General features: G+C 52.2%; 3 protein-coding genes across 3 annotated transcripts; 2 read left to right on the top strand and 1 right to left on the bottom strand.

Moving 5' to 3' along the window:
• The first annotated feature begins 357 nt into the window (after positions 1-357).
• RAB5C (RAB5C, member RAS oncogene family) lies at positions 358-14,483 on the top strand. Its single transcript, XM_054801415.1, has 6 exons — positions 358-449; positions 10,169-10,413; positions 11,454-11,605; positions 11,933-12,055; positions 12,801-12,894; positions 13,315-14,483. The coding sequence occupies exons 2-6, from the start codon at positions 10,248-10,250 to the stop codon at positions 13,428-13,430; spliced, it is 651 nt and encodes a 216-aa protein (XP_054657390.1). The 5' UTR covers positions 358-449; positions 10,169-10,247; the 3' UTR covers positions 13,431-14,483.
• A 1,945-nt stretch (positions 14,484-16,428) lies between these two features.
• Positions 16,429-17,274, bottom strand: LOC129195423 (heat shock protein 30-like). Its single transcript, XM_054801417.1, has one exon. The coding sequence runs from the start codon at positions 17,156-17,158 to the stop codon at positions 16,574-16,576; it is 585 nt and encodes a 194-aa protein (XP_054657392.1). The 5' UTR covers positions 17,159-17,274; the 3' UTR covers positions 16,429-16,573.
• A 611-nt stretch (positions 17,275-17,885) lies between these two features.
• Positions 17,886-19,058, top strand: LOC129195422 (heat shock protein 30C-like). The gene has a single exon (XM_054801416.1). It carries the CDS (start codon positions 18,295-18,297, stop codon positions 18,901-18,903), a length of 609 nt encoding a protein of 202 aa, XP_054657391.1. The 5' UTR covers positions 17,886-18,294; the 3' UTR covers positions 18,904-19,058.
• Positions 19,059-19,278: the final 220 nt, after the last annotated feature.

Below are 19,278 nucleotides of genomic sequence, written 5' to 3'. Positions count from 1 at the left end.
GCTCTGCGGCGGCTGCGGTTCACGTCGGTACCCGCCGCCCAGCCCCGCGCCCCCCGCCCCAACGGGAAATAAAGGCTCTATTTTTCCAGCCCCGGCTCCGGGTGAGGCTCTGCCCGCGGCTCCCCCCCGCCCCCCACGCCGGAACCCCCGTTCCCGGACCCCGTTCCCGGACTCCCGGCTTCCCCCCCCGCCGGACTACAACTCCCATCGCCCCCCGCGACGGACGCGCCCTGACGTCACGCCGTCCGGCTTACGTGAGGCGGTGCGTCCGAGACGGGGACGAAACCCCTGCGGGGCGGGGCGAAGCTGATTGGCAAATGCCGCTGCCTGTGGCCGCCGGGCTGGGAGCGGAAGGAGTGGGCGGATCCGGAAGCGGAACGGGTAAAGGCGGAAGTGAGGGCCGGGGCCTGTGAGACTCACCTGTGGCGGGGGGAGCGGCGCTCCGGGCGGTGAGTGGGGCCGGGGCTGGCGGGGCCCGCTCGTCCTGCTCCGCCGCGGCGGGGCTGGCTGTGACGCGGTCCGCGGGGGCCGCGGGCAAGGCGGTGCCCCGCGCGGTTCGGTGCCGAGCCTTGCCCCGGGCGGTGCCTGGCCTGGGGGCTCGGCTCTGCCGGGCCCGTACGCCGCAGACCCGGCTCCCCGGGAGCCCGGCCGGTGGGAGAGGCCGGTGGGGAGCGGAGCGGGAGCTCGGAGGCGCCGCTCTGCCGGGCAGGGAGAGGCCGCCGCGTCCCGGTTGCGTGAGCTGGGGTCTGGGGCGACCCGGTGCCGCCGCCAACGGGGCGGGGGGCTCCGGCCTGCGAGGCTGTCCGAGCTAAACCTCCCCTCGCCGGGTTCTGGGCGAGCCGGTCCCGCTGGGTGTCCTGGCGAGGCGGGAGAGCGGCGCTGCCGTGGTGCCCCGGCCTTGTGGAGCGCGGCACTGGCCTCGTAGGGAGCTGTAACCCAGGAAGGGAGCTGCGCTCATCGGAAAGATCAACACGCCAAAGGTGATGGCCTCAGACTCGAGGAGAATGTCGTGTCTGCGTCGTGTGTTCTCAGGTTTGGCACTCCTTCCTGCTGGTTTTCTTCCTAAGTAGGAAAGGCTCGCTCGGCAGCGAGTCCAGGTGCCTGCTGTTGGTACGCTGGGTCTGCCTGACTGCTGTTTCCCAACTCCTTTGTCTCTCTTGTAGTGATGACTGTGAAAGTTAAATGGAATTTGGGGAAGGTGTGGCACCCATAAGGATAGAAGTGATACAATATTTTGTGGTAGCTAGTCAGCTGCTGAGGTGGGAACAGAAACTCTAGAAGCCTGAGAGTCTGGCCAGGTTCCCGAGTAGAGAACTACCTAAATGAAGGATGTGACTTTATCTGCTGAAAATAGGTTCTAGGGGAATGGAGACTATTCTGGATTGCTGCTGGGGACAAACACAGCCCCTGTGCCCCCCACCCAAGGGTGTTTGTGAAGCAGAATACATGGTGCTGCTGGCTCTTGAATGAGACACAAAGCCTGCAAGAAAGTTTTGTAGTTTGTCGGGAAGGAAACCCAGATGCGCTCAGATGCGAGGCCATCCTTGGATCTTCGGCGCAGCAGGAGAGACTGCTGCGTGTAAGCTGAGAGCATAGTTGGTATGTGATCCTGCGAAGGCTATAGTGCAGCCGTAAGTGCGAGCAACAGGTTTGTAGCGCTAACTCCTGTGAAGGCTGCTCGAACTTGTGTTCCTGGTAATGCTCAAGGTGCTGCTAGAACTCGTGGGGCTGGGTGGGAGCTGTGGGGGGCCCTGACAGTCGCAGTTGTTCTCTGCTGTGACTCCTCACTGTAAACTGGTTTGCCAGTGAGACTAAACACAGTGTTGACCCGATCTCGGCTGACCTTTAGCTTGTTGCTTTTGTACGTGGCTGTCGGAGTTCTGACCTTGACTGTTTCCAAGCATGTAAGGAAATCGGAGGGAAGAGAGTACGCCGTGGTACTATTTTAAGTCTTATGTGGAACAACTTGCATCTACTATTCTTAGCTTTTTGTGTGGTGGGTCAACACATATTTGAGCTGCCCTGCTTATAGCATGACATCAATTCTGCTCTGCACTAAGTTAGGACACCTGAGCTGACTCTGAAGCATGGTTGAGACCAAAAAAAGAAAGATACTTGTGATTCATATTGACTTGATGTGCCACGTTGTCTGAGTGAACTTTCTTGGAATATCTCATTAATATTGACTACTGCCTTGACTCTAAAATTTTACCTTTTTTCAGCTTAACTGGATAATAAGGTGAAAGAACTGTGACTGAAAAGGATGAATAATTCAGAATAGCGTGTGTAGGCAGCTACAGGACAACGCTGGTCTTAACGCATTCTTGGAGTGAGGAGAGCAGGTAAAGCACAAGTCTGTATAGACCTGTAAGGTTAAGAAAAGCAATGCTTCGATTCAGTAACTGGGTCTCAGTGCTGAAATTATCTCAGACTTCTCTTGAGTCTCAACAGTATGCCCTAACAGTCTACTACTTTCACAGCAAAAATCTACCTCTAGAGGCAATCTTTCCCTCTAAGATACTATAGGCTAATTTAGATGACATTTGTTTTAAGATAGTGCCAGGCAGTGTAGGTCCCTTGAGGCTGTTTAAGTAGGTGCTGATACCCCTTCAGGTGAGGGAGCAACACAGGCAGGATGAAATGGGACTCCTGAAGAAGGATCTGAGTTACTAGAGAGCGGTAAGGGGAAGGCTAGCTTGATGTGTGGATATGAATATAGTAGAAATGAAAATCTGTTTAGTTTTATGATGAACAGGGTTGGGTTTAGGTCCCTTCACTTTACTAGTGAAACCAATAATGGATTGGGCAGCGTCTGAAACAAAACTGTCTGGTAATGTATTTGTACTTTGTGTGCTTGGCCAAACCTAATTGTTGTGATGAGAACTGGAATTATCTCCATCACAGCAAAGCTCTTCTGCATCTGAAGAGGGACCAGCTCTAGAATTGCTCTAGTCCCTGCTACTCATCAGCTCCTGATCCTAACTTCTTAAACTGCCGCGTGTTTAGCGGATAGGTGGTAATGGCATCTCCCTGGAAAGGGAGGGGGAAAGAATGCCAAGTACTCTCAGACACAGGAAATGAAATGGGAATGCTTCTAATGAAGTGGGTGTAGCCCAAAGTATTTCGGTCAGCATACTTAAAAGCGGGTAGAATGTAGAAATGGCAGTGTCAGCTGTTTTCTTCCCTTGGGGTATGAAGTTTGAAGTCCTCTTATGCAAGTTCTGTTAAGTTGTCAGAGTAACACTATGAAAACACTCCAAATGCTAGCCAGAAATAATGAACCTTCCTGGAAGTGACAGTATTGGAGAGGAAGAATAAAGCTTCATCTGAATCCTAAAAGGAACTCTTTCCTCCCCTGCAGCATAGGAATGAGCTGCTGGAGCAGTTCTACATAAACAGATAAGAAAATGGCTGGGTTTTGTGTTTGCTTTCATTTGGTAGAGCTCCAAATAGGGAGCTGCTAGAGGCGAGAGATCTTTGTGCAGTCTGGAAAAGGTACTATGAAGGTCACTGACTCTTTTTGCAGTGAGGATGGCAATTTTCTGCTTTGCATTGTTAACGATCTTGCCTTCTTGTTCAGACTAGTAGGTGCCTTCTAAGGGCACATGTTGCTGGACTCCTGGTCAGAATGAAGCTGAGCCTTTTGAAGGTGTGCTGAGTAGTGGGCAATATCAAGAACAGGAGGTAGAAGAACCTTGCCTGCAGAATTAAAAACTTGATGCTTTTGTTCAATTTGTAGTTGGTCCAGACTGCACTCATGAGTTGTTCCTTCCACCTGGCTGTGCTTCATCTTCTGTGAAATAGGACTAAGTTCCTGCAGTGTCATGGATAACTAAAAGTAGGTAAGACCTCCAAGAGGGGGTTAATGTGGGAATATGGAGGCAAATAGTGAGACGCTTATGTAAAATGAGGTGATGCAAAACTCTTCCACAAAAGTCTTATGCTGCAATTCCTGCCTTCTTGTGCCACTTCTTATTCCACTCTTTTTAAAGTAATTTTTGCAAGTGTATTGTCTCTCTAGCTTAGCTGAGTAGAGCTTGACTAAAGCAGCGCTGGTTAGAGCGTGAGCCCTAGCATTATCCCTGTTGCTCTCCTGACACCCAAGGAGCAGGCAGAAGCACTACACCTCAGCCTGCCCTTGCTGTGTGTTTCTCTGTTCAGCTATGGTGATCTAACAGGACACTAACTGCAGTTTTAAAAGCAATTAGTCATGTTATTCTGCAGAATTAAAACCCCCGCTGGATTAGGCGTGAAACTTCCTTGTGCTGCCAGTGTGACCAACATGGTAATAAGTGTTGTTGCTGATACGTAGTCAACTGTCTGTGAGTATTAAAAACCTGTAGCTCCAAGGCAGCATCAGTAAGTGCAATGTCTTTTTACCTCCTGAGGCGTTTTCAAGAATTCCTGGTAAAGGATAACCACTTAAGCCTAGGAAACCCTTCTGAGGGGATGTGTATGGGGTTAAACTGGCTGGAAGAAGGCTTGAGGGAACTTGGTAAGTGCCTTTGACTGAAGTACCGCACTTCTTGACTTAGTCATGCGGGCTGTGATCTTTGCCTCATCTTCCAAAGAGTCAGATCAGCTTTGCAGGATGCATGGGTGTTCTGGCTTTCTAGTTTACTAACAATTTTAGAGCTGACTTGCCTAGTTCAAGCAGATGACATTTAGCGAATGAGACTTAGTCTCAAGCTGAGCAGTAGCTTTCTGTATATAACAACGTTCTGAGTAGATCTGAACTTCAGACGATCCTGCCCAAGTACAGCACTCGCCTGTTCAGAGCAGGTCTTCAGTTTGGCTGATTGTGCTCACCCTGAGCAGCCGCCCGTCAGTGGGGCCTCATGCATGAGGCCCTGAAGTAACACAAACATGGCCTTCATCACGATGTCGTCTTGGGTTTGTCTTGCCTTACAGGCTGTGTTAATCTAGCTTTAGACATGACTGAAGGAAGATGGCTCCATTTCACTGTCCTTGGCGATGGTCCTTCACAAGACCAGGCTTATGGAGTGATGGAAAAGTCTCTTCTGTCAGCTTGGCCCTGGGTTGCCTAGCTGGGGGTAGCTGCATGTTGTACTGTCCTGCTAGCTCAGCTGCACATAGCATCTGCGCTGGATTGAGTGGTAACTGCAGGGTAGTGGCCTTGAAATCTCTGATAGAGTTGTTTTTGAAAAGCTGCTTTGAAAAACACCCGGCTGCTGGGGCTGCTTTGGAGGCCACGGCTCTGCAGATGTCAGGAAACAGATGCATGTATTAAAAGCATGAAAAGGAGCTGGTATTACAGATTCTACTATACTTGTTCAGGACTGTAGCTACCAACAAAAAGTAATTTGACTTTTTGCTGATGTAAATCCTATTAACCTCTAAATTAAGCTGAGTGTGCCCAAGTCTATGGGAGACTTGGGCATGAGAGTACAGAGAAGTTGTGACTTTAACTCATGATCGTGTAACAGCCATAGGAATACTTCTGAAACTGCTGCCTAGGCTGATTTAGGTCTATGGACCTACATTTTAAGGCTGTGACACGGCTCCTGACAATTGCAATGACTAGTTCCCCAATTCAGAGCTGTTACTGAAGCTCTGGATTATAGCCTTACTGATCAAGAGACTGCGTTCTTTGTTTGTGGAGGGAAGTGCATGTTGTCTGTAGAAAGATGAAGTATTAAAACTGAGACTTTATGGGGCTGAGGTCTGTACTTCAAGTCTGTTTCCCGGTTCATCTCATCGGTAAGAGCTGGATCTGTTATTCCTTCCCCTGCAGTGTCGACCCTACAGCAGTGAGGCTTTTTAAGTTTGTACTTATTAATCATATTAATGTGTTGGAAAATCAGGTTGGTGCTTCATGCTAAGCTAATCTGGGCTAGCGGAGCCTGTGTGGTGTTCTGGTGTGTCCCACACTTGCTGCTGGTCCTGCTCATGGAAGTTGCTGGTGAATCTGGGTCCTAAACCTGACTTCCCAGTTCTGGGTGGGAGCAAGGCAGCACAAGCTTCCTGCTAGTGGTGGCTAGCTGCCCATTCAGTGTTAGGTGAAGCAAAACCGCTCAGTAACTTCAGGGGTTGCTTTGCCAAGAAATTCATGTAATGCTGTCAGCTATTTAACAAGATAAATACTTCACTGGGGCTTTTGTCTTGAGTATTTTGATTCTAAGCCAACGAATCTCCAGTGAAATGGTTTCTTGCATAGCTGAGAGCAGAAGCAGTCCTTGTGGGTAACTAGATTCTTCAGGATTGGGTTTCTAAATATTGTCAGCTTTCAGAGTAGTCCTTGCTACTGGGTGAACCCAGGGCAAAAATATCAGATTCTCTAACTTCTGATACCTTAAACTAGCAGCTTCCCTGTGGTAGGGAGCCTTGTAGAGCAATTGTCATGCAGGGGTTAATGTGGGGATCTGATAGTAATTGCCTGGTGGAGATTGGGGTTCTCATACTAGGCTGGTTTGTTGGAAAAGGGCTCTGGTGCTGTTCTCAAGCATCCTAGCAGCTCTGCTAGGGGAACTGCCTTGCTCTTGGGTAGGCTGGGAATGCAGCAGCGCTGGCACGTGCTTTCTTGGTTTAGGGTGCTCCAGTTCCTGAATTCAATATTCCTGGAAGTGTACAAGCCCTACAGCAAATCCTGGGAAGCAGGTGAGGAGTTGAGAGGAGCATAAACTGTGGAAGTGATAGACCTAGAGTTCTTGGTGGTTGGAAAGCATCAGGCATCGAAACTTGTCTGTCATCTCAAAGCAAACGAGACTGTTCCAAGAGCTTACAACCAAAAAATGGGTACTTCTTGCCTGTGTGATGCAGAGCTCCTCCATGCGCTTCAGTAAGCAGGAGGCAGGTAGGGTAAGCAAAGAAACCAACGTGTACCTTTTTATGGATCTTGTGACATCACAAGCTGCTGAGTTTCACTAGTTGCAAGAAGCTGGTAGGAAAATTAACACTTGTTAATCTTGATTGCAAGAGTACCCTATCATACCTTTCCTTCTCATCGTCTTGACTTCTTGAATTAGTACAGCAAGCTGCAACTCCAGCCCCTTTCATTTGCACAGTATTGCTGTAGTTATTCTGCTCTGACCCATGGCTCAAGTGGTGGTGTTCTTGCAGGGAGGGATGCATGCCCAATCTGCTCTGCTCGAAGAGGAGATGAACAGCCTCCCTGAGCATCAGAAATGGCTTCATTCAGCTTGGCGCACTCCCTGTTTCTCAAACCGGTGTTCACTGATCGGTGTGGGCTGATCTAGCGCAGATCCAGGCTGTGCAGTTTAGCTGCCTGTTACTTCTGCAATCAGTGGAGTTGTGTTTCTGACAGGAATGTAGAAATCCTCAAAGATGTTGGCATTGGCAAAAAGTGCCAGAGTGATCCTCTGGCATTGGAGAGTGTCTACAGCTTTGGTAGTCGCTCGCTTCGATTATTTGGTGCTTTTTGTGAACATCAGCAGAGATGCTGAGCTGGTCGCTCTGATCTCGTGTACGTGCTTAAGCCTGAGACCCTTGGTGTGATGGCTGCAGTTAGGGTCACCTGAACAGTGTAAATTCCACCCAAACATCCTAAAGATCTGGCAGCTTCTCAGGTGGACATGAAGTCATGTAATTCCGCAGCCAAACTTCAAACCATCTTTGGATGATGATCAGGTTCTCCATAATTAAAAGCGGTCACAGGCTCTGGCCGCTTGACTACTTGCTCTGATCAGTAGCTCTCCATGATGAGTTGGGCACACAGACATGCTTGCTTAATTCTGTTTGAGTTCATGTAGCACAACCAGATGGCAAAATGAATATAGATCTGTGAAATATAGGTCACACTAAGACTTGAGGATGTCAACAGGCTCATTTCCTTGTTTTGCTCTGGGAATCACCCCTATCATTTTTCAGGAGGTCATAACTCAGTAGAGGCATGATTCACGTGGCATTTAATGTGCAGAATGTTAGTCTGAAACGGCGACAGAGCTTATGTATTGCTGATAGATTGCCCTGGTGAATGCATACAAGGTTAAACAAGCAAAAGCTGTTCCCTTGCAGACTCTGGTTAGAGCAGAAACTCTAAAAGGTGGAAATGTTGTCAGGCTGATAGAGATGTAGAGCTGCTGATGTGCTTCTCAAACTGGGTAGTAACCAAGATGCTGTTCCCTCACCGTCCAGCAAAAAAAGTTGCTAACTTGCTTCCTATCAAGCTTTCTCATCCTGTCAAAACAGTGTTTGTCCTTTCTCGGAAGAGGAGGTGGGGGTCCTGACAGTGTTACTAGCCTTTGCAAGGTCCCCGCTCTGAATTGCAATTTCTTCACTCACTCAACCTGAGATTGAACAGGCCACTCGGAGCAATGGCTTCTTCACAGCTCAGGCTACTGAAACATCTTGTTGCACTGCAAAGTTACTCCTCATGGTTTCTTTCCTACCTGCTAGCTTCAGGGAACGGTACTGGCTTAACAACAGGTTTCTGACTTGCTTCCTGGTCAGAACAATTTGAGGTTGATGTCTCTGTAGGTCAGAGTGTGCTCAAGTTTTTTTGTGTTTTGAAAGCTGAAGAGGTTCTCTGGCCAATGACACCAATGGGCTGGCCCTCTGGATGAGCTCGCAGACTGAAATGGCTGTAGGTTTCCTATCAAACTATGGCATTGAATTGAAACTTGACATAATTAAAGCAGCCTCGCAGCAGTCACAACTGAGCAGGTTTTGCTCTGGAAGGCAGGTATTTGAAACTCTTCTTTGGAGGCAGGACTAAGCCTTGTTCACAGGACACACTGCTCCAGTTCAGACCCGGTTTAACTTGCTTTAAGCTTTCTTTGTAGGAATCTGGTATTTTCTGGATGAATACTGGATGTACTCTGAGCACACCCAGAGTTTCATTGGGGGTACACTCAGAACAAGGAGAAATTGGCTTTTGGGGGATTTTTTTTTGTAGTTGTCTGTCAACAAGAAGCTTGGGTTATGAGAGTTGAAGGGAAAGTGGCGATACAGAGCAGATGCAATCAGTTGTAGCATTTCTCATTGACAGGAAGTGGGAGTTGTGATGAGAACAGGAAATATGCCTAAATCTGTATAACTGTGCACTTTGAAAGTACTCCTGTTCTCTGCTGCTAGCAGTGGAGAAATGGTTAGGAACGCACTGAGACTTGTGGTTATCTGTGAATGTAAAACAGCTTGTCTTGCTGCCCCTGCCGTGGGTTTGTGCTTCTGCACAACTCTAGAGACTGGTTGCTGTTGAATTGAGAGCCGGGGAGATGGGATGGCCGTTGTGATCGTGGGTGATACTACCTGTTAGTGCTGTTCAGCATACCTGGATCTGAACAGTCTTCTCATAAAGAATGTGGCCAGTAGCCTGATGACCTGGAATGATGTGGGATAAGAGCAATAAAGCAGCTGGGATGGGGTGTGGGAAGCATTAGGTGTTGCCTCTGCATTTGGATTGAGCTGTCAAGGCTCTTGTTTGGTGGGAAGTACCCGTTTGCAGCAGGGATGGGGAGTAGTTGCTTTCAGTCTCTGAATACACGGTCTGTGCCCAGACAGTGGCTGCTTCCAAATGACTTGCCTCCCTGTGGCAGGCTGCTTGCGTAGTGATTGGAAGGCCTTCCTCAAGGTTACTCTAAGACACAGTGTGGCTCAGTGTGAGTGCCTCTAAATTGCTAGACTGAATATAGAAACTCCCTTTGTCCAAATGCCTTGTGATTTGAAGGACTGACATACAGGACTGCTTCCTGTAACGGCTTACGTGGGGCACTTGAACATCTCTGTGTTGAATTGAGTCTGAAGCTGCTGCCTTGCGAACTTGGGAGAGGAGGAAGGAGCTAAAGGTCAACCTCAGTTACCTCCGTGAACCTACTAATTGTTGTTTTAATAGATGAAGCTCTAATAACACCAATTGGTGTGCTGGCTATTCTTTACTTGCCTCACCCTAGCAAGGTGTGTGAGACATCTATGCATAGTGGAAGCATTGGAGGGCTCACTGGTGGGGAGGAAAGGTGGCGTTACCAATATCCCTTCTCCAAGGAGGCTCAGAAGACTTAAGCTCCTACTGAAGGAGCTGCTGACTGACAGAAACTGCCCGATAGTGCTGTGGTACATGCAGTTATAACTTTCCACCGTGGGAAGGAGTCACCACCTGCCTGTGCTGATGGTGGTTGCAGATCAAACCCACCCTCCAGAACTGGTACGGCTGGTCCATGAGCCTGTCACTAACTCTGACCTCCTCTTCCAGTTGCAACCTGCCTCCAGGTGGATCCCAGTGCAGAACCTGCAGCATCCTTAACTCTTGGCACCCCTGCACTTAAGCTGCAATGGCAGGTCGAGGTGGAGCTGCTCGACCGAATGGACCAGCCGCTGCAAACAAAATCTGCCAGTTTAAACTTGTTCTCTTGGGAGAGTCGGCAGTGGGGAAGTCCAGCCTTGTTCTGCGCTTTGTGAAGGGGCAGTTCCACGAGTACCAGGAGAGCACAATTGGAGGTGAGTGCCTATGGCTAGAAGCTGCTGGCCTTATTCATGCAGTTTAGGAGTATCAGAAGTATTGATGGCTCTTTCAGTCTGGTCTGGGGTTTTTGCTATAGGGTCAAGCAGCTAATGCTTTAACTCTTGGTTTACACCTTGTTTGTTGGTGTGAAGATCAGCGCAGCAGAGATTAATGCTATGGCAACCGTGCGCTCTGCCTCTAAGGCGTCTTTGCTTCCAGTGCTTGAATTTCTGCTTCTAATTAGAACTGAGGCTTTCAACTTGGTTTATAGCCCTTAATTATCTTTTCAGACCATGACCTGGGATTTTGGGGTTGTTTCTAGCCTGATACTGTTAACTACTTTCACAGCTCTTTCAGGTCTAGTAATTCTTTAGCTTGAAATCATTAGCACGGTGTCACCAATCAAAGGTTGGTTGGCGCCCGGGTCTCTGGGCAGTAATATTTGGAGGAATATTTGAGAAAAGGCTTGATTTGTCCCTATAGTTAACCATGCAGGGAGTAAGTATAGCTGTAAGTATAGCTTACTGCTCTGCTGCCGAGGTCTGTGCGGGCACTCTGCTGTTCTGCATCAATCTGTATCCAGGGCTGGTTGCCTTTATCCTAGTTGTAATGCGTGGTATTATACTCACTGGAACAAGAAAATAACCGGTTACTAAATTGGGGTGTGCAGTGTAACTGGGCTGACTTCAGTGCTTTGGCAGCGTTGCGCTCTCCAAGGCTCATCCCGGCGATGCTGCAGCTGTACTGTGTGATCTGAGAGGAGGCTGGGAAGGGACTGGCAGCGCTGCTGCTCCAGTGCCCGTCTGCTGCCCGGGCTCTCAGGGCCACCTTCCTGTTGGCTGCGTGGTGGCTCTCGGGTTCCTGTGTGCAAGGAGCTTGGTGATACAGCAGAGCTGCAACTTCCACTACAAGCGGCACCACGCTGGGCTCCGTCTGGGGCTTCTGCTCACTCCCACGCAAAAGCAGAACTGCTCCTGGCTCTTGCTGCAGGGTGTCTCCAGCTGGAGCTAAGGCAAATGTGCACCTTCTCTTTCAGCTGCCTTCCTAACACAGACAGTCTGTCTGGATGACACAACGGTGAAGTTTGAAATATGGGATACAGCAGGACAAGAGCGGTATCACAGCCTGGCACCAATGTATTATCGAGGGGCCCAGGCAGCCATTGTTGTCTACGATATCACTAACACAGTGAGTACTGCGTAGGGCTTTGGGGAGCTTTTGTTTGCTGGGAGGAGGAGGAGGTGTCTGTGCTTGCAGCTGATGCTGCTCGCTTCCCTGGGAGAGTGTCTGGGTTCAGAGTCCCTGCAGATGCCTGCCTGTAGGTATGGAGTTCGTTGGAAATGCTAACGGCCTCTTCCTCAGCCTTCCAAGGCTGTCTAAGCTGATAAAGAATCCTGCTACAAAGTGCTGTAAAGGCAGAACACTTCTTACAGGAAAGACTTGTTCTAATCATATCTTTACTGTGGATTAATAAGCAGCTGCCCTTCCTGACTGCTGCCTCCTGTTTGCTTCCAGGACACATTTGTACGAGCCAAGAACTGGGTGAAAGAGCTGCAGAGGCAGGCTAGCCCCAATATTGTAATTGCACTAGCGGGAAACAAGGCAGACCTTGCTACCAAGAGAGCTGTGGACTTCCAGGTGAGTGGGAATCCAGATCACTTGTTACCTGAACAAGTCAGGAAAGCAGCTTTTTGCTTAAGTGGGGGAGGTGGTGGTTGTGTGCAAAATACCTCGAGGGGCGAGTGGAAGTCAAGATTTATGCTGCTGAGGACCCCAGGATGCCACTCAAGGGAATTGTAGCCTGCCTTTCCCGTGCACCCCTTTCACAGTGCTTGTAGCTCTTGGTAACAGTTATGATGAATATGGAGAATAAGGCCCATGGAGCACAAGCTTCTGTCCTCAGTCTCTTCTGGTGCCTTACTCATCTGGGGCTGTCTGCAGCAGTGTGTGAAACAGCGTCTTGTAGATAAAGACGTGTGAAGAATCATTCTCAGCTTGTTCTCTACTCTTCCAAGGAGAAGCTCTTATCTCAGACCTCTGTGCAGGATTACTTGTGGTGCGTTACAGTGTCTGTTTCCCAGCTAACCAAAGTACAAGGTGTTGTGCTGCTCGGGACGTGCTGTCTACGCTTGGCTCACGTGGCTCACCACTGGTCTGTGCTGCTGTAGCCCAGCTCAGCTGCTGGGACACCAGCCATGCAGTACTGTCAGTGGTGTGCGTCTCCCAGCTGTCCCAGCAGGGTCAGGGGACTGGGGGGAATGTCTGGCCTGGGATGGGACAGGGTTTTCTTGGTGTTAAGTTTGCCAACAAATGAAGCGTGTGAAGCCTGCTTGGGCCTCCCTTTGGCACAATGCCTTTACCACTCTAATGTGATTGTTTGTAGGATGCACAAACATATGCAGATGACAACAGCTTGCTGTTCATGGAGACGTCGGCAAAGACAGCGATGAACGTGAATGAAATCTTCATGGCAATAGGTAACAGCTTGTGTGCAGAAGGATGGCTGGAGTAGCTCTGATCGCCAGCAGCGCAGCCCATTGGAAGCCCTGGCTGGCACGGGAGCTCCCGTGGTCTGGAGGCTCTTACTGGAGGAGAGGACCAGCTTGTTAACTTTATAGTGACCAGTCACTCCCCGAGTGTGCAGAGCCTTTGCCTTGCAAAGCCTGTTCCCTCTCTCCCTTTATCTGGGGTGGTGAGTAAGGAAGAAGCGGGATCGAAGGCAGCCAGAACTAGGAGTGGGTTTGTTTGCTGTACTTGTACTGCTAGCAGTGTCCAGTCCCAAATGCCTTAAGAGGTGAGGGCTTGGGCCAGAGCAGCGCCAAGCCCGGCTTGTGGTCTGCAGTGGGGAGGAGGTTGGCCTCTGTAGAGGAGCCTACTAATGTCGTCTTTCTTTCTAGCCAAGAAACTGCCAAAAAATGAACCCCAGAACGCTCCTGGTGGCCCAGGTAGGAATCGGGTGGTTGACCTTCAGGAGAGCAGTCAGCCTAGCAGGAGCCAGTGCTGCAGCAATTGAGCAGCCATTCCCGCCTGACGGAGCCCTCGAATGACGTGACTGGAATCCACGCTAACAATCGCACTTACCGTAGAGCAGCTGCTGCCGGTGGCTGCTGTGATTTCTCCATCCCTTTCTGATCATAGGCTGGAGGGAGTTCTTCCACCTGCACCTTTCTGTACAAATACTAATTCAATTCTAAGTCTTAAGTCACTTTTTTAATATATGAACTTCTGCTCTTCCCTCTTCCTGGTGGTGGTGGATGCATGACCTGGTGTCTGCCCAGCCAGCTCCTCCCTTCCACGGGTGAGGGCCAGCAGCACCCAGGTCCCACAGTACTGTAGTTCACTGTTGGAAACAAAGGGATATTGAGACTAGACAACCTTGTTTAAAATTACCCGTATGTAAAAGCTAAGGCTAATACCAGTACAATATGCCTAGAACAACCACTAAACTGTAGCATTATAGTGACAAACTCCGGCTTTTCAGCCTCTTATTGACCAAATCAATTATGAGTATTCTGGGGTGGGGCAGAGGGAAGCAAAACTGGTTTCTTCTGTATTTTGTATTGTATGTTTCTTCATGTAACCAATCAGTATCTTGTCAATATAGTACATACAACTAGCTGCCTGTTGTCTTTATTTGTGTTGGACTCTAGCATGCCAACTCTTTTTTTTATCTCCGGTTCTGTCGTAATGCACTAATCCTGTTGCAACTTTTGCAAAAAATCTTGTATAGAAAATTGTCCTTTTTTTGATGGTCGTGATGCCACTAATGTTGTTAACCCTACTCTAGTGTGAATACACATGGTTTACTGATGTACAGAGGTGGGGTGGGGGAAACCTCGGATAATTTGTCAGTGGAAACAATATGTATTGCAAAAGCCTGTAATTCCACGCAGTATGAAGGGAGGTATTAAAATGGCTTCTGTTGCCAGACTCTAACTGATGTTGGCTGCTGCCTAGTGCCTAATGCAATGTCTTATGCATACTGGTATTTAAGAGGAACTGTCAACCTAGTCTTCATCACAAACTTCAGTTTTGTGTGATTAAAAAAAAAATTTTTATAAACCTATCATAATCAACAATGTTCATGTTTCTTAATCAGCTCAAACCAGAAGGGGAGTGGAACAGAACAGTTATGCCGGAGGCTGAGATGCGCCGTATTTCTGTAGGGAGAAACACGGGCTGTTCGCCCTCTGCCCAAGTCAGGGCTGTGCCAGCTGCTCCTGCAGCAGCCAGCGCTCCTGAGGCAGGAACTCCTTATGGTGAGGCTGCAGGTGGTTCAGAAAGTTTGCGGGGCGCTGTGCAGCAGCACGCAAGGAAGTTTGAGGGAGATAGTGGGAATGTTTCATTGCTTAAAACTTCTAGGGGAGCTACAACTCAAGTTGGGAAGGGGCGGGGGGGGCAATAGGCAGAGGAACTCAGCTTGACACCGAACAGGCTTAGGAATATTGTGCTGAAGTATTAATGAGCAAAATGCCTCTGTCCCTGGAGGATGGTGGCCTTGAAAGATGCTTCTCTCCTGTGTCACTGCTGCGTGGACTCAGAGATCCTTACACCTGTGGGGGAGACCTGGAGCCAACATGGAGAACAGAGCATCCCCTTGCAGCTCTGCTGCTACCATGGGTGCTGCTGGGCCAGCACCCTGTGTGCTTGGGAGAGCTTGAAGATTGTGATGTGCTGGTGCTTGAACCTGCTGCTTCTCCTCAGCTGCGTGGTGGCTGCTGAAGCTCTGAGAGGCACAGCTACCGTGAACTGTGGGACCAGCCCTGGGCTGGGCTTGCCTGTGGCTTGCAGTGTTGGAGCTCTGAAAGCCCTGCTGGGTGGCCGTGAATAAAGTTGTCTGTGTGAACAGCCTTGGCTCACGTGGGCTTCATCCTCTAACCGAGGTCTTGGTGCTTTCTGCTCATGCTGGGTTTCTTTAAAATCCTGGAAGTGGGAAGGGTCTGGAGTGACTCGGTGACCAGGTCATCTGCCTGGAGCAGAGGCTGCCGGCAGTGTGTGGCCTCGGGTGGGCTTTGCTCACTGGGTGCTGCTGGTTTCCAGCCCCTGCTGCCAGAGGAGCTCAGGACAGCTGAGGTCTCATTGCTTCTAGTGGAGTTTGGACTGATGCTGCACACTTCCCCGGGCAGCAAAGAGAGGGACCTGTTGGAAAAGTTCTTCCCCATCCCAACTCTGAACAATTTATGAATGCAATGTGAGGTGCTGTTGCCATCTGCTGGTTTCTTGGACTTGGTTCCTGGTTGACAGGGTTTCATTTCTGGCTCCTTCCAGGACTCTGGGTCTCCATCTCTGTGAAGGAGCCCGTGATGCCTCAAGGGCTGTCTTGCTGCTGCCTGAGCATCTGCTGTTCAGCTGTAAGGGGCTGGGTATCGGGGCTGGGGCCCTGCTGCTGGCCATGGAGGTGCGCAGCAGTGCTCCGCAGAGCCTCCTTGCTGCCAAGGGAAGGGCTGTCCAAGCTTGGAGCAGCTTTAGCACAAACAGGCGTGCCTGTCTGCATACCTGCTGCCTGCCCAGGCCTGAGCATGGGTGTTTATGGTGGTTACACACTGCCTGGAGATGGGCTTCACCCTCCCTGCTGCTGGGATCCCAGAGGGGCCTCCAGGAGCTGCTTGGGGGGGGGGGAAAGTGTGGCTACAACAGGGGCACCCTACCCCCAGTCAGGTCCTCTTCCCATTCAGTGGCATCGGCCAGGGGGCAAGGGACTGTGGAGCTGATGCGGATGCTGGCAGCAGCATGAGGAGGGGGGTGAAGGCAGCCTGCCTGCTCCCTGGGAGAGCTGCCTCTGCTCCGGTACAGGGGAGTGGGGCTGCCCTTCCCTGCTTCCCCCCATCCATGAGCAGCACCGTGCTCTCAGATCCCTTCCCTCCCTCTGGGTCCGCTCTCAGCCCAGTTTTGTGCCGCCCTGAGGCACCAAGAGAGGCTCTTCCCTCTCTGCGCATCCAGCTCCTCTGGAAGACCTAAGACCAGGGCCCAGCCTCCCCATCAATCAACACCAGGAGAACACAAGCAGGTTGTATGCAAAAGTATTTTTATTGGATACAAAAACATTCCAGTATAGTGAAAAAAATGACATCATTGCTGATGGAGCTTGTCTGGGCTAAAACCCGAGACTTGCTGCTATCTCCTCCGGTCCTGCCGCGGGCCATCGGTTCCTTCCCATTACACCTGGGCTTTGTTGGTGGCTCCATCCTCGGCGGCTGGTGCTGGCTGCGAGGCTGCGGGGCTGACCTGGATGGGCACGTTCCTCTCCGGGGCAGCGGACAGGGCCAGCTTGGGGGCCTCGATGCGGAGCTGCCCCTCCTTGGACAGGGAGCAGGTCAGCGCCTCGGCGTCCACCTCCTCGGGCACGTCCCACTCACGCTTCAGCACCTCGTACTTGTAGGAGAAGGAGCCCTTCTCGTCCGTGTTCTGCGTCTCCTTCTGCCCCACCAGAACCACCTTCCTGCCCACCACCTTCACCGACAGCTGCTCGGGAGAAAAGTTCTTCACGTCCTGGATGACGGAGAAGCCCTCCCCAGAGCCCTGGGTCAGGGTTGTGCTGGTGCTCGGGGCTTGCTCCATGGCGGTGGCTCCTTGGCTGTTCAGGAGCTGCTCGAAGCTGCTCATGAATTCCCGAGCTTTCTCCATCTCCTGCTGCAGCTCAGTGAAGATGGTCTCTGCGTGCGGCCAGAGGGTCCGCACCGTCCCCAGCCGGGTGGCCAGGGAGCTGGAAGCGAATGGTGCGAGGTGCATTCGGCAAAGCATCTCTGGTGCTGGTGCTGCTGGTGCTGGTGCTGGTGCTGCTGCTGGTGCTGCTGCTGCTGCTGGTTCTCTCTCTGTCCCCTCTCCAGCTGGCTGGGAACGCTCTGCCCTGCCGCTGCCGCCCGCGGCTTTTATTCCCCTTCCCGGGGAGGAGTGGCCTCATCCTGCACATCACGTCATCCTCGGGAGAAAAGCTCAGCTCTTTCCAGCCCGTTCCAGCTCATTCTTGTTACTCATCCGTGAGGAGAGGCACCTCTTACGTCGTGCCCAGCATACCTTCGCCCTTAGTCTGCAGCTCTGCTCTCCTGGCTTATAATTAGCAGCATCACCTCAGCCTCCGAGCGGGATGCCTGAGCCGCCCCTGCCAAAAATCTGTGGCCTTTCTACTTCCCAGGCAGGGAGCGGGGCTGGGCTCCTCTCCTCCCTGCCTTCCCCCCTTGCCTGTGCTCCCCCCCATCTGCAGGCAGGGAAGCCCCTCTGTTCCCCCCTCCCCCCCCCCCCCATTTGCAGGACCCTCAGTTGCTGGGGGGGGAACCCCCAAGTGAGACCAGAAACCAGCCCGTGGGCCCCTCCCCAGGTGGGGTGCACAGGACCGTGCTGGGGGGCTGGGACAGGACAGCGGGCGCTCCCCAGGGAGGGGGAGGGAGGGCCTAGAAAGTGCGAGATGCCTCTGGCAGCGAGTGACGTAGGAACACGTTGCTCTAGGGGTGGGATCGTCCCCGCGCTGGCCAAAGTGACGCGCTCCTGGCACAGCGCAACCTGCGCCCTGCCGAGCCCCCCGGCATGGGGGCTGCGGGAAGGGCTACGCTCGCCCCCCGGTCGGTGGTGACCGCAGCCGTTGCTGCATCACGGTGGCTCTGCAGAAACCCGAGCTTGTGGCAGTGACTGCAGCTCCCTATTTGCGGCGTGTGACTCGTCCCCAGAAGCAGGCGCTGCTATTTTGGCTGGCAGATAATCAGCCTCTCAAAAATAGGTGATGGCTCCAGGAGGGCGCGTGGGGAGAGAGCGTTCTGGAAGGGGCACACCCCTGGACAGGGGAGGATAAAACCTGCTGCTCCCCGGCCCCAGCTCAGCACCGCTCCAGCCCTTGCACAGAGCAGAGCCGCAGCACGCGCCAGGAGCACGCACCAGGAGCAGAGATGCTTTGCCGCCTGCACTTCATGCCACCCGCGTCCAGCTCGCTGTTCCCGTGGCTGGGACCTGTCCGCACCCTCTGGCCGCATCCAGGCACCCTCTTCGCTGAGCTGGAGCGAGAGCTGCGGCTTGAGATGGAGAGGGCTCGGGAGTTCATGAGCAGCTTCGAGCAGTTCCTGACCAGCGGGAGCAGCCCCAGCCGGATCGGCATTGCCACGGAGCGAGCCCCAAGCACCAGCGCAGCCCTGACCCAGGGCTCTGGGGAGGGCTTCTCCGTCATCCAGGATGTGAAGGACTTTTCTCCCGAGCAGCTGTCGGTGAAGGTGGTGGGCAGGAAGGTGGTTCTGGTGGGGCAGAAGGAGACGCAGAGCACGGACGAGAAGGGCTCCTTCTCCTACAAGTACGAGGTGCTGAAGCGTGAGTGGGACGTGCCCGAGGAGGTGGACGCCGAGGCGCTGACCTGCTCCCTGTCCAAGGAGGGGCAGCTCCGCATCGAAGCCCCCAAGCTGGCCCTGCCGGCTGCCCCGGAGAGGAACGTGCCCATCCAGATGGGGCCGGCGGTGGCGCAGCCGACAGCCAGCACCGATGACGGAGCCGAGCGGGCCAAGGCGTGACGGGGAGCGGCGTGGGGCCGGGCTGAGCCCGGCTGCCGGGGCAGCTGCTGGCCGCAGAGCAAGACCGTGCCGAGGACTGCACAACGGTCCGGCGGGGGGGGTCTCTGCCCAAAACACGTAGCTTTTTTTGATATGTAATAAATATTCCTGACTTTTATTTGCGCGGTTTCCATGTTTGCTTTACAGCGCTCCTCGCTGTGCCCACGCACAGGGCACGTCCCTGGCACCTCTCCCCAGCCCTGCCTTGGCAGAGGAGGCTGTTTGAGGGGTGCGGTGCTGAGCATCCCCCCCGGGCAGCCTTTGGGCACCCGACCTCCATCTTCAGGACGGTGCTGGGACACTCCCGTGGGGTACCCACTCGCCCACGGGCCGTGC

Source organism: Grus americana, chromosome 22, assembly GCF_028858705.1.
Source record: "Grus americana isolate bGruAme1 chromosome 22, bGruAme1.mat, whole genome shotgun sequence".
NCBI lineage: Eukaryota > Metazoa > Chordata > Aves > Gruiformes > Gruidae > Grus > Grus americana.
Note: the sequence above shows the minus strand (reverse complement) of the source record. Positions and strands in the feature narration are given on the sequence as shown.